Genomic DNA, 18,275 nt, shown 5'->3' with positions numbered 1-18,275 from the left:
TTCTATGGATTCAGAAAACCACAGAAACAACTAGAGCCCAAGCCCTCACTGTTCCCAGCAGGCCAGACCCTTCACTACAGCAGATACAGCATGAAGTTGGTATCTGTGCTTAGGAGCTGAATAGTTCTTCCTGCTGAGACAAACTCTGAGCTCTGACTCTGCACTTCAGGAGCGTTTCTCCAACCTGAAAATCTGCAAGCAGTGAAATAAAAGCCACAGTAACAGATTCTTTAGAGCTTTCCACTAATTCAGCCCACTCCTGTGTGTATAGCTGGTAAGCAAGGAGCTGCCGCCTGCAAATACCCAGGCCATCATGAATTATTCTTAACACAGGGGACCAAGATCACTTGGGACATAACTGCTAACCAGTCAACAGACAGAAGAAGCTGTCACACAGTTTCATTGAACGAGCAGAGTAATAGCTGAGACACATAGGTCTTTCAATCCTCCCCTTGGATGTGGATGACTACTTCTATCAAGTTTTAGGTCTAAATTGTGAAAGAAATTATCATTTCACACCTTTTTTCTCATTTCAGTACATCTTCACCTTCTTTTCACATTTCCCCTACCTCCCCCAAAGCTGCAGGAATATATATTTTAACAAAATGCCAACACCTTATTAGAAACTTCTCTTTTCCTCATTCTTTTTACATCTCCTCAAAAAGCTGCTCTGAACTCCATACCTACTTAGACTGTCCTCAGCACCTTATGTGGTTAGCTGAATGACCTCAAAAAGTAGCGAGAGGAAGAATTCACACGTACTGCAAGCTTCCAGCCTAGGAACCATCATAAGCCAAGTCACCTTCTTTTTCTTCCTCTGGACTTCTTAGTTTCCATCCCGCCTAGGCATCCTCATGTCTTCTGTTTAAGAAGGACTCAACAGTCTGCTTGGCTGTTGTCAGAAACCTTTCTGTAGAAATGCTGAAGAAAATAAAAAGTGTTGGCCAACAATGGTACAAATGTTGTGGGCCAAAATCTTGAGGACCAAGGCAAACTATTATCTGAGATGATATGTTCATATTTGGTTCCCCAGAAGCCAGTCAAGAAAGACTCAACAAATAATTCTTCTTAGAAATACTGTTGATCTGCTCTCAAGATGATTCACCGTCTGTTAGCACAGAAGTGACTTACTAAAGTCCTTCAATCTGAAAAATGGTTATTGCCTGCCTTCCTCCAAAATAAAAAACAAAGCTTATGCAAGTAAAACTGATCATATCAGGTTCCTTGACAATAAACTTCACAATGGGCTGTGCTCCAGCTTATGCTGATGTCATGACTTTGGTGAGCAGCTGTTTTCAGTAGTCCATGCCTAGGCATCAAAATAATTTTCAGCCATCATACAGGAAATAAGTACTTACCAAACAACTACAAAACACATGGACAGTATATCAAGTTTGATACTTATAAACTACAACTTCCTAAAGGGCTGTTACAGCATTAGGGGCAACGATCTCAAAGAGAGAATTACAGATAGACAGAAAACCCCAAGTAAATGGTGGTCCCAGTGTTAGTCATGGAATACAGCAATGCCAGGGCTGCCCTGAAGAGATCACCTCAGCCTCTCCACCTGCCCCAAGGCAGGGTTCATGGAAAACAAGAATATGACAGAGATCTTACAAAAATTGGAAGCTGCCAGGCAAGGTAGTTACAACTGGTAAGCATACATAATCACCTTCTCAGGACTTAACAGGGGTTGAATACTGCAACCGTGAAGAGATAGTTACTCAACAAATTGTGCACATACCAGGTGCCATGCAGAGAGAAGGGCTCTGTGAAGGTGAGCTGTGGCTGCAGTGGTCCTTAGCACTGCAGTAGTCGGAAGACAAAAAATTTTTTTTGCTGGTTTTGGAAGATATATTTGATTTATTGATGTAAGTGATATGCAGATGTTCCTCAAATCCAAACTATATACAATAGCTTAATTATAATGTCACAATAAAATAAGTCTTCAAATGTATCTACTGCTTAGAGATACACACACACACGCTTTAGATTTCTAGATGTAAAGTCAAAATAGCTGAAAGCAACAAGATAGAAGCAGATACATTTCAGAAGATTATTTTGAAAGAGGCACTCAGAGGTCATAGGAACAGTGGTCATAGGAACTTTGAGCAGTTGCTGATTTTATTCATTTCTAGTTAAGTTCACATCACAGGAATAAAACTGTTTTTCAAGGAGAAGAAAATAATTTTCCAATCAGGATCCAAAAAAACCCCAACAACTCCAAGATCAAAAAGATCAAAAAGACAACCTAATTTGGTTTCCTATTGCTAGAATAACTCCCTTATTTAGGCTTCTAAATCTCAATGCAACCACCTTCTCACTCCATTTGAGAACAGCCTGCAGTAGGAACAGGGCCCCAGCATCGCTCAGGACCCACAAACCAAGCCTTTGGGGAGGAAGTACCCTCAGCAAGTCCCAAATTACATCCAACCCAATCCCCTCTGTATGATGACAGGCCCAAGCAAGCTCTGTAGCTCACTTACCTGTGTTTGACACACAGAGGAGTCAGATCACATATATTTGGGCTGGGTATGGCATACTGAGCTTTTTTCCTTCGCACATTTAATGTTTATTATCTTTTCCCCATTACCTGTATAAGAACACTGTTCCTCTCCACTGTTCCATTATCTGTATAAGAACACTTAATACCCTGTCTTGATATTTAAAGAAGCCTTTCCTGAATTATTACAGCTGTGCATTTGACAGAATATATCCATCTATATCACATACTTATTTATACTGGGTAGTGCCTGACTGGCCACTAATCACTCTGTACTACATGCTGTACAAAAGCTTAGCGGAGACTCTTCCCATCTTAGAAAGCTTTCAACGCAAAGATCAAATCCTAAAGATAGAATAGGCTTAGTTACAGTCCTGAGACTCAGGAACTGGGAAATCTGCTTTACTCCCAGAGCTACATAAAAGCACCTGTATACACGTGAGTGAAATTATATACAAATACAGGTAGACCGTACTCAGCAGTTACTGTCGAAAAAGTGATTATAATCCATGAGTAAACACACTCTTCATGATTTAGACCCTGGCCTGATCAGCGCTTCCACACATCTGCTCACTCCCATACACCCTGAATACACAGAAAAACCAGCAGCATTCTGGCTAAAATTAGAATTCAGCACTGGCCTAAAGGCAGGTTTTAATGCAGATAAACCACTGGGGACAGAGGGAAGGCAAAAAGAGGGCATTTCAGCTCAGAACACACCCCTTATCATGGGCCCCTTTCTATTTCGCACACAGAGCTCCTTAGTCCTAAGATTACCTGCAATATCTGAGCTCCTCACAGTGCCCTGGCAGACTTTGTTAGCAGCAGGTGCCAAGAACCAAGTACTCTGCAAGAGTTCCCACACCACAGCGATGATCCATCAGAGAACTCTGTGCCCTTTCACTTGAGACAGTTTCAAGTATCTTATGGAGGTTATTACCTAGCATCCTTCCTCAAGGTTTCTCATTAATCCTTTTCTTCTCAAAGACCTGTTCTCCCATAGTTATTAACTTGAGCTTCTCCCTTTGAGTATAAACAAGAAAATGTTTTGCTTTTTATGATACCAACTTCAGGAAGCTGAAAGACTAGCAAGCTGTTACCTGGTGCAGAGCATGGGCCAGTGCCGTAGTTCGGGGCACAGAGCACAAGGTGTGGAAGCATCAGAAAGCAGCATTTCCAATACCACATTTCTGCCTGGTGGTACCAACAAAGGTTCCTTTGTGAGGAGTAGACATGGTTTCGGCCTCAGTCTGTGTAGAGGTTAAGCATAGGCTGATACTTGCAGCACAGTTGAGAATAAGCTAGTCTAGTACCATCTGCTGTATACATTATGGTTTAGTGGTGGACTTGACAGTGTTTGGTTAACAGTTGAACTTGATCTTAAAGGTTTTTTCCAACCTAAATAATTCTATGATTTACTTAGCGTGCATTTTTTCACATCTACACATTCAGGGTTACATATAGGATTCAGTCCTCCCAGTTTAGATACAGAGCTGAGACTCAGTCCCTACAATATAGCACAGGAGACTTCTGTGCAAGACTGAACAGATTTCTCTCATTGAAATTCATCCTACACACAGTTGCTACTGCTGGTTACAAAACTCTTCAGTAGTAAACTACAGGATGAATTCTGGACTCCTACCTGCAGTTCTTCAGGTCTTGAAATATTTTTTTTCCTCATTTGAAATTATAAGACCTTTTCTTGTCTAACGCAATATCGCTAATGCAATGGCATTTGGATATCGTCTGTAACAAACAAACATCAGTACACTAGCACCACCATAAACTTTTGGCAAGCTCTTATTAGGGCTTGCCTCAATGCAGGCAAACACTTATGGGCTCCCCACCCCATCAGTGAGACTTATGAGCTACAGTTTCATTGCTTCCTACTTCTTTGCATGACCCTTTCACTGGGTAGATAGATAGAAAGTGGAACCCTTAACCAGTTAAAAAAGAATCATACACATGAAAATGATAAATATTGCTTTATTAAATTACTTTTATACTCCTACAAAGAAGTTTTCTGATTTCCGTTACAGAATTAAATGAAAGGAAATTCATTGCTGTCTCTGCAGTTATCTAAATTTAGATACAAAAAGGTTGTAAAAAGACCAGCCTATTCAAGTTACATAAAAAAAGGCAGAGAATAGACAAGTTCCCTTAGGAATCTTGAGGCTCAGAAATATAAAGTCCTACAATACAATGAAATTAAGAATTCAGCAATGTGTTGAACAATTGTAAACTGTAACTGCACTAGTGGACCACATTATTCAGCAGTTTCCTTAAAGGTATGAACTGTGAACTGAACAAAAAGTGTAGCTGACACAGCAGACCTCATTTAGTTGTTCTCCCTTTCACTCCCTCCAAGTAAAAGTTGTGAGATCAGCATTCAGCATTTAAACGATAGGAAGGAAACTTGCCTCCATAAATATCAGAAATTTCTCCATTCCATAACTATTTATATAAAGTAACTAGCTGTTACAAATCAGTTTCAAGTAAAACAGGTGGCTGAGGCAAACATAATCAAAATCAGATCACATACAATTTTACTGTAAATACAGTAATTTGAAAGATAAACACATAACCATAGCACTGACAGGATATCAATGCCGCTGTATTATAGACATGATGTGTCAGTAGAAAATTAGGATGTCTATTATCAAAATCGAGGACATTCATTCCAGTCTCTGGTAATCTAATCTTAGTGCAAAACAGATGCTAAGACATATTTAGCAAAAAAGGTGATACATTTAAGGCCAAAAAACTGTTCAGTCATCACTATCGCTTCCAGATTCGCTCAGCTGCAAGTCATTTCCTAGAAGAAAGAGAGTCATCGTGTTAGTCATTTTCAACGAAATACTTTTCTTTCAAGATATTCCCTCTCCCAATTAAAGGCTTACAAAAACTAATACCAAACAGGTCTGCAGGGTTGGACTCGATAATCTTTAAAAGGTCTTTTTGAACCCAAACTATTCTGTGATAAGAAAATAAATAGGTGTAGAACCAAATTCCCCAGTGACACAACCTTAGGAAGATCACTTTCCTACAATTTTAAAATCTTGGCAAGGAAGCCATTAGCTTATTAGCCACAGTGCATTTATTTAATATCACCAGATCACAGAAGACAACACCTAGCTATCTTTGCCACCCACATTTTCATGCTTCGTAAGTGGGAAAACTGCTGGTGAATGCAGTTTTCTGAAAAACAAGTTGTTGGTTTTTTTAACGCATCTGAATGCTACTCAGCTGTGCTTGAAAACAAAGTGGTGTCTCAATCAAGAAGAGCAGCTCTTTGATGTGCCATTTAAAGATGTATCAGTGACCTACTATTTCAAACAGGTTTTGGAACAAGTGAACAAACAAAACATCAAAAGAAATTTTACACAGCTCTTTAATTTGGTGGCTATATATGTTTCAAAATGGGGAAGTAAGAAGAAAGACTGTGTTGTACTTGCAATGGATGTCCATAAGCTTAGGGGGTGGGAGGGAGGGAATCTTTCCAGGATGACAGATAACTAACAAAAAATACAGTAGCACACTATACAGAATCTACATCGTATCCAGCAATTTCCCGCACATTAAGAATTTGTTCCAACTAGTATGCTTTTATTCACACCTCCCTTGCCAAACCGCCATTTAAAAAAAAGAATGTATCTTGGGTTATGCAGAAATGGCCTAAAAAGCAAAACAAAAAAACCCAAACAAACCAACCAACCACTGACACTGAGTAGGCACACTATTTTCACATGCCCTTTCCTCAGCTGCAGCACCATTCACAAATCACTTTTGCAGATGGGTAAAAAGTAACCTCAAGAGGGTAAACCCAACAAGACACACAGATTGGATCTTTTGTTATCAGGCATATAATTTCTGCCAGAACACTGAAGTCTTTAACATGGCTGCATCTAGCCTTCCTTTGTTTTCCACTATGTCATCACTAAAGCTTAGAAAGCGGTACATGATTTTCTGCAGCAAAACAGAAAACACTTTATATAAGACAAGAATAGTGAAGATGGCTGTTTCCAGCAATCTTTAGAGTACTACTGTAGCCAAATCTTTTCCAATCCTTTATATAGAGACAGCATGTACAGCTGTGTTATTTTAATATAAATTAAAAAGCAATTTTGAAAGAACAAAATAATTTGTCAATAATTATTCAGGACACTATATTATCCTAAGAAATAATATTTCAAGACAGAGAATGGTATTAGTAGATTAAAATCATACATTTATCACTCAAAGGAAAACTTAAAGTGAATTCTTAGAAATCCCAGCCCTGTTATGCACTACCTGCTTTAGGAGAGGACTGGGAGTATGAACAAGAAGATAACCTTCCAAAAAACTTTTGAAGACTGCAGGATAACTATTTCAACAAAGTTAATAGAAATTACACAAACCCTGTAACACCAGCCAAAAATACCAGTGCTTGTGAAAACCAGCAGATGGGAAAAGCAAGAACTCCAAGTTCCAGAGTCAGAAATAATGCATTAGGATTTACTTCAGGGAAAAGTTTCTGCCCCATTTTTATAGCCCTATCTCCAAAACCACCTTCAGAGATATGGCAAAATAACACAGACTGGAGTTAGTAGTTTTCAGATGGGTTTGGTGCAAGAACGGAAAGTTCATTTAAACTAAGACTCTGATCAAACTTCTAGACTCTGTTGTACTTACGAGGCAGCAATAAAGTGGGGAAAACTGTTGAATTTGGTTTTTCACAGTGCCAATTGCAATAGTAAGTAGGGAAATAGATTGCATTGCAAATTTCAACATTTCCTAAACTTTTACATTGACTATTCCGTTCAACTGAATTCTTGTGAGTTATAGGGGACAGGGAAACTCATAGGAGCGACCCGTGTTTCGCAGATCTTGGTGGTCACACCAACACCAAACTAATACAAGGGAAAATTATTTCATGACTAGCTGCTTGTACTAGCACTACGTATCAAAAGAAGTTGTCCTGAATACCACACACATAACACAAGGCCCCAGAATAGCCAACCTACGTTAAAGTAATTTTCCAAAGAAAAACCAGTGTAACACTTGCTTATGTCTACTTTCTGTTTAAAGCAACACATGATCAAGTATCTATAAAGAACAGATTCGTTAGCGCCACCATTTACAAACTTTCTTATAAGGCAAGTTGTGAATCTATACAATCATCTTCCGAAAGTAGAAAGGGGAAGAAGCAGTATTCTTGGAGTGAGGGGAAGTCCTGAGCCCCAGATTCCTGAAGAGGTAGACTATGTATATCTGACAGAAGTATTTGGTTGCCATGCTCTAGACACCACCTCCTGCGTTTTCCAATTTCCAAAGCCTCAGCTGTACGATTTCTACATGCAAGATGAAAGTCTGCTCTCTAAGCTTTCCCCCAGCCTTCTGCCTGCACACAGCAAGCCAAAGGAAAACTTCACTAATTACCCACTATGGCCCCGATTCTACAGAGGTGCACAAAACTAGTCACACACATGAGCAGTTAAACCTCAAAAACAGGATTAGACAAGCCAACAGCTTGTGCTAACATTTGTTGATTCAATATTTTGTTTTTGTAAAACATTTTTTGAGATGGAAGAAATGACTGTACAGGACCCCGACTGAGAACTCTTGCCATTCAAGCTAGAACCATGTGCTATCCATTTAGTTTCTCCAGGTTTCACTCTCCGGCCAAATTCACTCAGCAAGGGAGCTAGAGAAATGCATTCTACTTGAAAGTAACTGTTTTAATCTTTGACTAGTTGAAGTGTATTTTAAGTGTTAACCACACTGGAAGTGGCAGACAGAATTGTTTTAAGCAGTAAATAGATCTCTAACCATAACAGCAGTAAATGGGGTTAAGTTAAAGATCTAGGCAAGCTCAGATAGTGAAGCCCAAGGCTTGATGCTACCTATAGAGGTTCTACCTGTCAACATGGCTCTTGAGCACCATCAAGCCACCAACCTTCTCTGTAACAGTTTTGATGTTGTCATGTCTTAAGCAGCGTTTTTGCACTCTGACTGTTTGAACTGGTGGACTTGGCGACCTCTACTTGTAAGCATATTTCTTAGTGGAAGCTTTGCCAGCTGGGATTCTGTCACTGGGGATAGAGCTTAACCTTGTTTTCGTAACAGTTTTATTTAAAGCATGAAGAACGGGAAATCCCATTTGTGAACAAGGACTGAAATAAGTGGCACACTCTAAAGATACGCAGATTATAAACATGAAGACATTGTTCTCTACCATGACAGTAAAATGAAAGCAGCATTTAGTCCTGCACACAGTCACAGGACTTTTCAGTCTGATCTTATCTGTTAATGCCATATATAAATAACCAGCACAGATATTTAATTGAGTATTTAAATACTAGCTACAAAAAAACCCCAAAACACATCCAAACCTGTTCATGTTATCCATTAAGTATTGAAATAAGAGTAGATCTGCCAGAGTCTAAAATTTCAGCGTAACAAGTTTACATATAAATGATAAACCTGGAAGATCTCAGGCTGCAAACCAGGGTTGATGGGAATCTCTTCAAACCGAGAGCCCGCAGCTAAGCATCTAATTAAAAACATCATCATTTCTGAAGAGTCACCATAGCTGAATATTCACTTCTATTTCTGAATACTCCTGCTTTTTAGGTGGCAAAGTTAAGGTTCTCTACCTAGTGGGATTTTTTTTCTGTCCAAACTCTCCTTTTTTGAATACACTGAGCACTCAGTTCCAGGTGGTGCAGCAACCACTTCTTGGACAACACCACAGCTACTCTCCCATTTACATTTTTACTTGCCTGAATGGGTAGGATAAGATAGTATCACCTGAATGCAAATCGCCTCCTTCCTTATGTGCAAAGGACAGTTTTGCCATGCTGTCCGGTGGAGCAGTGCCATGAATAATAGTAGCTGAAGTAGCTAAGAATGCTCCACCTCTTCTGTAATTCAGAGTATTGTGAGTAGTATCTTTCCCATAGCTCTGCCCAAGAAATTATAAGCATATGTTTTGGGAGTGCCCTGGTAGTTCAAGTATTTTCAATATAAAATTGCTGTTCTCCAGTCCCAATGTATATAACTGGGAAGAAGCCAGAAGAGCTTAGGAAATATTTTCAACTGCATCAGCTTTAATTTAATACCTCTGGGGACCAAGAACCTTCTAGCCCAGTGTCTAATTCAGACCGCTGCTGAACAATCAAACCCTAGCATCACTTCCCACAGTTTTAATTATAACAGAGACATACTTAAAAACAATATGGTTTCCTTTCAGAATCTTGATGTCTGGAATTGTGCACTAAGAAAAGAACAGCTTTTGTACTTACGTAGTGTATTCATCATATGACCACTGCTCTCTTGGGATCTGTTATGACTGGCATCTTTGTCAGGGACAGCCTGTTGTGGTATGGCAGACACAGTAGGCTGCGGCTGCAAATACGGCATTGACATAGGAAGAGAGGGCTTCATTTCCTCATCTTCAGAATCACTAGAACTATTTTCACTACTTGATGAAGAGGACGAAGAACTTTTAGAGTCAGATGAACTGTCAGAGCTACTCAGCTGGTCCATGATACTGGCTTCTGCTTTTAGCTCTGCAAACAACATGATTTGTTTCTCAGTTAACATTCATCGTAATTGAAATGTAAGGGGGGAGCGGGGGGAAACATAAAAAAGAAATATCAACAACTGAAATCTGGTACACGCATTAGAGCAACTAAAAAACCCAAACCAAAGCCACCAACTCTCCAGACAAACAAAAGGGCACAAGCAAACATCCAGCCTGTCATGTGGTTTTCTTCTCTTATAGCCTGGGCACTTTCTCCCTTTCAAGCCAAGTGTTAGAATAAGCGTGACTGCAAACCCAAATGCTAACCCCACATTCCACAGGGCAGCGCATCTCACATAGTCTTTAATTTCTGCAACTAACAGATCATCTGTATTTGCCTTAGCCCCCCAAAGATGCTTTTCACTGACTAAAATCTGCAGTTGCAATCACAGAGATAAGTTAGTTGTAAGATGTCTGCAGCTGCAGCCAAGACGCCTCCCAGCAGTTCAGTGTTACCATCAATACAGTTGTTTGGACTATGTGACATTTTGCTCAAAACCAAGTTAAGCATGAAGAATATGCAAAGGAACCATCCAGTTTACTACTGGGAAGATTTCACCAAATTATTGTTCTCTTTATAGATCTCTTTAAAAAGACTAGAACAACATGAGCTAGACAATAAATACTGGAAATTAACAGATCAAATTGACTCAACCAACTTGCATTTTTGATGAAATAACTCACCTGGCTACAATAATATTTAGGAGAGTGTGACTAAATACAACATCTACACAGTGTGCAATCGTGATATATACTAGCCGAAGTACAACAGAAGAGATTAAGTTTTGCAGAAAGAGCACACATAATAATTGTAAAAAGCATCTACTGATGCAAGAAGTCTGAAACAGACGGATGGAGATTTTATACAGCTACTTGAGGAGTTACCCAGAGTACACAAGTTCATCGTTAAACGAGATTGTAACTACCCAGCCATTTGTTAAGATGGTCTTAGAAGCACTTGGAATACTTCAGGAAGAGCTTTGATGTACCACATATAAAAAGCAGAGTAGTTCATCTTACTTCAAATTTACCCAATACAGAAGAAGAGGTTGAGGATGAAAGTCACTGTGATGCAAGACAGCTCAGAGCTTAATCAAGAGAAGGGACAACAAAAGAATAAGCTTCAACACAAACTTGTATGAAGCCTTCCAATTCCGAGTTATCAAAGCCCACTCTAAAGAAAAATTACTTAGGCCAGTAAGCCTTATCAAAGGCCAGTCTAAAGGAAAACTGTGTTCAGGAAAAATGGCACCTGGAATAGTGCAGCAACGGCTACAAGGACAAACTAACCCAATGCAAAAGGAAGAACAGAAAGCACAATGCAAGTCCATACTGGCTGACTCAAACATAAAGAAAGAAAAGGCAAGGAGGGGAATAAATGGAAATATCCTCCATATACATCCAAGGACATGTATAAGAAAACAGCGTAAGGACAAAAAAGAATACAGAAAAGCTAAGGCAAAAATTAGGATGTAGCTAGCAGAACAATCGAGAAAACATTTCAAAATTAAAGAGAAGAAAGGCCGAAGAAACAACTGATCTACCACACATCTGGAGCTGTAAACTAACAGAAAGATACCGCTCAAGTCCTACGCATTTAATTCTACTTCCTCCATGCTCTCACCAATGTCTAATAAGAAAAATTTTTAGTGGAAGGCTAATACCAAAAACTAAGGAATAAGACTTCTGCCTTGAATTTTGACAGAATTTATCTGACAGAATTCAAATTGAGTATTTTCAAACAGTGAAAGAAGGGTTGTATGCATACTAGAGGACAAAGGTACAGTGATCTCCCCCCACCCAAGAAAACAAAGTTAGTAGCAAGTTCAAGGTAGTGACAGGAATAGTCAGTTACACAGCCACGGGATGAAGAATGATTAAGTAGGCAACATACCCGAATAGTCTTTGACTTACAGTGGATCACTACACACAGTTCTACCACACCATGCTGTTGTGGAAATGACAAGCATTACACTGGGACATGATAATATTTGGTCTTTGTGCATAAAGATTAATAGTGCCTGTAAGACAGCCTTCTTGTTCAACTCAGCACTGATAAAACCTTACCTGAAAATAGTAAATCTATTTAGGCACTATATTTCAGGAAGTTTTTGGACTCATAAGACAGTTAAAGGATTGCGACAATGAATCAGGGATCTAGAAAACTTAACTTCTAAGGAAAGGCTGAATCAGCTGGCATCATTTCACATGAAAAATGGGAAAAACATAGCAGCTTCCGAGTACATGAAGGACGCTAAAAAGCAGCAGAATAATCTGGTCTATACTTGCATGATCAATATGAAAGTAGTAACGGGCTTGCTGTCAGATTATTTATTAGGAAGAACCTGAACAGTGAGGAAAGCAAAGCCCTGGAACAGATTGCCAGAGAGAACACAGGATCTGTCACTGGAAGGCTTTAAAAACAGGTTTAAAAATTACATCAGAAATCTGACTTTAGGACAGAAAGATGGATTAGATGACTTTAAAAGGTCCCTACAATCCCTATTTGTCAATTATTCTGCATTCTTTAATAGTACTCAAAATTGGACTGGCATGACACAAGAGTTTGAATACATGTTGGCAGCCACTTTGGTGGCCTGCAACATGTTTGACACGCCACTCCCCCCCAAAACAACTGACCACTAAGAAAAAGCACAATTTTATTCTACTCACTCAAGTACTCCTTCCTCTTTGAAACCTTATATGTATCCTAACCCTGTTCTGTAGTATAGATTTCTGCTCAGAGTTTAAGACCAAAATGGAAAAAAAAAACCACAAACCACCTTCATAATGACACATCTGAAAAAAAAAAAATCTGTTTAAAGGAATTCAGAACATCTTGGGAGGCAGATGTCAATTCCAGTCAATGAAACTGCCACCTGTCAGCATTTCTGTAGCAAGTAATTACCACCTGCCATCTTCCTTGTCCTCCAAAAGGAAATAAGGCCTCCTATTAAGTGAAATATGAGTGTTTCATCAAACCAGAGTCCCTCAAGAATACAGCACATAGCACTGTTCAAGGATTGATTTATGCAGGTTTTAAGCCATCTTTTTCATTGGAACCTCATCTTTCACAAGGTCTTATGCAGTAATTTAAAATGTATTCCGAGTTGTAAATCACTGTAACCTATACGTTTGCTGAGTGCAGGGAAAGAATGAGAAGCAGTGACAAAATGGAAGGGACTCAGTTCCAGTGCCACAATACAACCAGCTATACACTCGATTAAAATAGCAGCAGAAGACAGAACCGAAGAGAGAGCAGCAAGATCCTTGTCATTATAAAACCTGACGGTCCATCTGATTTTTTTACCCTAGCAAGTTTCAAATACTGCTTTATTACCACTTGAGCCAGAGTGTTCACCTTCATATCAGGGTAAAGTGCTTACATAATTAGCTTCTAGTGTGAATCTCAAATTAAAAACAAAAACAAACAAAAAAACCCCATACACAAACAAAAACTCTTGGCTCTCAAAACTAATTGCTAGTTAAGAGCAAAGTTTCTGAAATTTATGTGCCAGCAGAGCTTACCTCGTTCAATATCGTCCATAGGAGAAGATGGAAACATCTTTTCTTTTGGTGGAGAATTTTTAACGTTGTTTGGAATCTTACTTGCATTTCGCATTTGTTGCTGTTGCTGCTCTAAGCGAGACTGGACTTTACTGCTTCCTTCAGCTCTGTGTGTAAAGGCAAAAGACTTTGAATTAATAGAAGACAAGATGCAAGGAAAAAGGCAAGAATACAGGGGAGTTAACACCTTAATTTATAGAATTATTTATCATGCCTTTCTAAATAGCATAATTAAATTTCTAGGTATGTTATTATATTGGCATATAATTATATATCGATATATGAAAATTTGTTTTTTAATACAGTGCTAATAACTTTATAACCCTTTGCCAGTTGATTTGTTTTAATACCTGGCTGCCCAGGATCACTTAATAAGAATCCCACTGGAAATTACTTACATGGAATCAGCAGTAGAAAAAAATTCAAAATTTGTTATGAGAAAAACAAGCCATTAATATTGCTGAAACATGTCACAAAATTTATTTTTTTACTTTTCTCATTGAGGAGTCAGAAGACAGTAGGCAAGCTACCTTCCAAACAGATATTTTTTTCCCCATCTGAACTCATCAGAAAATAGTTACCATTTCTTTCAACCACATGACAGGTTTTACTTAAAAAAAAAAACCCAAAAAAACCCACACACCAAAATTCCCATTTCTTCCACCAGTCAAGACTCGAAAGCTGTGAAGTCAGTGTGCTGAGAAAGCAGGCTTTTCACCCTAGTGAACAAGGCCAAGTACTTTCTAAAAATTATGTTTCACCAAAAATAGTAATGGGTAGTTACGGATCTCAATTTAGACGCCTTAACAAATTGATTTTCACAATGAGTAAAGCACACTTGTTTCTCCTGTAAATCACCCACCTGGTTTTTTTCACAGTGATGTTGCTACTAAGTTTCTCCAGGCGACATTCTCCAGTGTCATGGTTGATAATTAAGATACATTCTTTTAGGTAAGGTTTCTTTGAGCCCTTGAACACAGTCACTGGTGGAGTTGAGCCCTATTAAATTAGAAGTCCAGTGTTACTCCTGTAGTCTTCCCCCCCCCCCGCCCCAGAAACAGCAACAACACAGTGATGACAACTTCTCTACAAGTGATCATCTCTAGCCTCTAAAAGTTATCAGTTAATTCAAGTTAGATTCACAGTAACCATGACCAAAAGCAGCTGGTGTCTGAGTGCAACAGGATTTCACCCAGCTTAGCTTAGTTTGAAAATTATTAAGCTTATTTCCCAATGAGAGCCTGCTCACTGTAGGACTCCTTTTACCAAAAGGGGTTTCAGTTACCATATCAGTAGAGCAGTAAAGTGTGGCAGGTAGTAAATTTTCCCTTTCCAGTCTTTCCTGCTTTAGAACTGCACTAGAGCAGTAAATACCAAGGGGAAATTTGCACTGCCAACACACACACGAAGCTTTTCTGTGTACGCAACACTCCTGGATCATCCTACAGCATATTTCCAATGTGGTGAATACACTTAAAGTTATAGAGCAGCTGTTTAACCTTTAGGTCTTTTGTAATTTTATGTGCTTAGAGCAATTGTTTTTCTACTCTAAAAATCACAAGCAGCTCTGAAAAAGTACTGTAACTTCATATCCTTCTGTAACCAGTATACAAGTATGACAACAAAATAAGTAATTTCCTTAGGCCAAACACTCTTCAGCCACTTCACTCACCTCAATATTAGGCAGTGTTATTGTCACCTGTTCACCTTTGCCAACTTCAAGGTCTCCTTCACAGGACATATCAATGGACGCAGGCTTAAAGTCATCTAAATATAAAATCAAACTGGATTATTTAGAGGCTTTTCAGGAATCTTATAAATGTAGACACCTTTTAATTGCAGTTGGAGACTATTAAGTTAAAGCCTTTTTTGCTAGTGTAACACTTGGTATTCCCATGAGCAGATTATTCCATAAGTCCGTAGAATTAAAAGACGATGGTTTTCTCAAGAATCAGTATAAACTTTAAAATGTTTTGGTTAACATCAGAAAACGCTCTTAGGTTTTAATGAATAAAAAGGCTGAACAAGTTGTGTTACATTTCAAAAGACAAATCCTCACCTAACTACTTTCAGACAAATCAACAAATAGTTCTTGAAAATGTTGATCCCAAACATGGGCGATGTAGACAAGTGACTAAAAATGCAGAGAACGTCAATCCTCAGTATCCATTTCCGTATCCATTTCTGATTTTACTATAACATGCAAATCAGAAACTGACCAAAGCTTGAGTTTCAGTATATTTATTTTTGTCAAAAGTGAAATTACTTCCCAATTAAATATTAATTTCCTCTTTCTTTTTCAACACCTGAAGTATTAATTAGAAGAAGTTTTAAACAAAAGAAGGTATCAATTTCTGGTCCCTTTCAAAAATCTGAGACATTGAAAATGAGCATGTGTTCAGGCATTAGCACTGCAGCCATGTAACATACCATCATCTATGAAATATTATTTCCACCACAAATGAATGAGGAAGGGCTACAGGGCTGAAAGGCCTGCTGGCACAGATCTAGGGAGATAGGACAGCATCAAAACGCTCTGCAAGGCACGTGGTAGAGGGCTTGAACCCATGGTTCCAGCAAACGCAGGCACATGGCCAGCCTGACACCCCGGGGATGTCCGGTGCCCTGCCTCACATGCTGTGGAGAGACACCCTGTTGCAGCCAAAGAGAGGCATGGAGGGACCAGGCACGTAAAGGGGACCCACTAGCTGGCACACTCCCCTGCCTCACAACCTGCTGGTCACAGGCACAGCACTCTGTTATGGCTGGGGAGCTTCCCAGTTCAATAACTGCCCACAGGCCACAGGCCAGGCAGCACAGACCACAGCTGGGAACCGTGGCTCCAGCCTGCACACCGACCAGGCAAGAAAACCGAGCTTCAAGAGCTGGTGGGCAGGACTATGCACGCAGCAGAAGGCTTTGCACTAAGACTCAGGTAACAGCCCCTGCTAACCTCGTTTACGGGAAAAATCCCACACATAGTCTTACAGGGATAAGTGTACAATAGTTCCAAAGTTGCTCACCGAATTAGAGAACGTTTGCTTTAATATATGGCCACTGCATTGTTAATACTTCAGAAAATTAAGATACTTATTCCGGTGTCCATAAACAGATTTCTGATCTTAACTTTTAACCAGCAGATGTCTTCCCCTTTACTCATTCGTTAACAAAAAATTCAGGTGTTGGAGGATATTTTTGGATGGGCACTTGACAGAACTGATTGAACACGCCAGTTTCTAAGTCTCATTTGTTGGAAAGGAAGAGAGATTTCCAAACAGATTTCAGAATAAATCATCAAATTGCAGGAGTCGGCAAGAAATCATAAGGGTAGGAGGTAACTAGATGTGGTTTTTAGTCCTCTTTAAAATTAGGGTAAATTTCAAGTTACAGCATTTGTTTAATTCCATTTATAGCTTTTGCTTGCTCCCTCCCACAGTTGCAGACAATCCCTACCAAGTGCCGTGCCATTTGCTCACGGAAGGCACTTTACCCATCCCGCTGCACTGCGCGAAAGCATATGGGCCATTCTCCAGAGAACCTACGTGAGAGCGAATCTTGGGGATCGGTCTATAAATAATGAGACATCAAAACCAGAAGCAGCAGTCCTAAATTACCAGAACTATAATCCTGAGAGCATTTGTTTCCTAGCTACCCTCAGAATCTTTGAGCACACACCTCTCTAGATAGTAATTATGTACTCAGGGAGGGTGCACTCACTTTGTGATTAATACTGCCTGTAACCTTTGATTGCTGAATGGTACTTCTAAAAACTAAGCACGAGAGCACAAACCCGGAGGCTGAGCCCGGCTCGGTTTTCAGCAGAACCGCACCGAGACGCTGCTGGGGGCGCAGGGGATGTACAGAGGGACGTTCGTGCCTAGCGCGGGCAGCGCCGGGACGCAGCGGCCGCGCACCCCGTCGGCAAGCGGCGCTGGGCAGCGGCCGGAGCACGGCTCGCAGCGCCCCAGCCACGGGGGCTCGGCCCCCCGGCGCGCCCCGCCACCCCGGGACGAGGCCGACCAACCCGCCTCGGCTCCCCGGGCCCCGCCGGTGCAGCCGGCCGGTGTTTCAGCGCCCAGCGAGCTGCCGGTGCGACCTGCCTACCGCACACGGGCAGCGCTTCGGCGTCCGCCCAGGCGGGGGGGCCCGCGCCCGGCCACGACGCACGCCGGCCCCGCGGCGGCTCTGCCACGCCGCCCTTCTCCGCCTCCAGCGCCCGGCCGCCGGCCGCGCCGCGCCCGCCCTCGCACCGCTGCCCGCCCGGGCCGCTCCGACCCGCCCGCGGCTCCCGGGCCTGCGAGCCGGGCCGCGGCACCTGCCCAGCCAGCCTCCCCGCCCCGCGGCGCGCCCCCGGGGGGCTGCCCCGGCCCCGCGCTCACAGCGGACGGTGTGGAAGGCGCAGCGCGGCTGCTTCTCGAAAGTCTCGCCCAGCTTCAGCACCCGCTCCTTGGGGTCGAAAAGCGAGGGGACCGTCCCGTTCATCGCGGCGCCTCAGACCGCGCCTCAAACCATGGCGAGCCCGGGCGGCCCCCGCCACTGCCGCCGCCGCCGCCGAACATCCCTCGCACCGCCCGGGCACGCCCACGCACCCCGACGGACGCGCCCCCCCGGGCCGGCCTAGGCCCTGCCCACCCGCACTCC

The 18,275-nt window shown here is 41.2% G+C and overlaps 1 protein-coding gene across 1 annotated transcript; it reads right to left on the bottom strand.

Moving 5' to 3' along the window:
* Window positions 1-4,473: 4,473 nt before the first annotated feature.
* EAF2 (ELL associated factor 2) lies at window positions 4,474-18,215 on the bottom strand. The gene is made up of 6 exons (XM_055811893.1): window positions 18,014-18,215; window positions 15,307-15,401; window positions 14,497-14,633; window positions 13,596-13,741; window positions 9,787-10,053; window positions 4,474-5,318 (listed from the first exon to the last, which is right to left on the bottom strand). The coding sequence occupies exons 1-6, from the start codon at window positions 18,114-18,116 to the stop codon at window positions 5,272-5,274; spliced, it is 795 nt and encodes a 264-aa protein (XP_055667868.1). The 5' UTR covers window positions 18,117-18,215; the 3' UTR covers window positions 4,474-5,271.
* Window positions 18,216-18,275: the final 60 nt, after the last annotated feature.

Source organism: Falco peregrinus, chromosome 8 (genome assembly GCF_023634155.1).
Source record: "Falco peregrinus isolate bFalPer1 chromosome 8, bFalPer1.pri, whole genome shotgun sequence".
Classification (NCBI taxonomy): domain Eukaryota; kingdom Metazoa; phylum Chordata; class Aves; order Falconiformes; family Falconidae; genus Falco; species Falco peregrinus.
The sequence above is the reverse complement of the archived record's forward strand: the minus strand, read 5'-3'. Positions and strand labels throughout refer to the sequence as shown.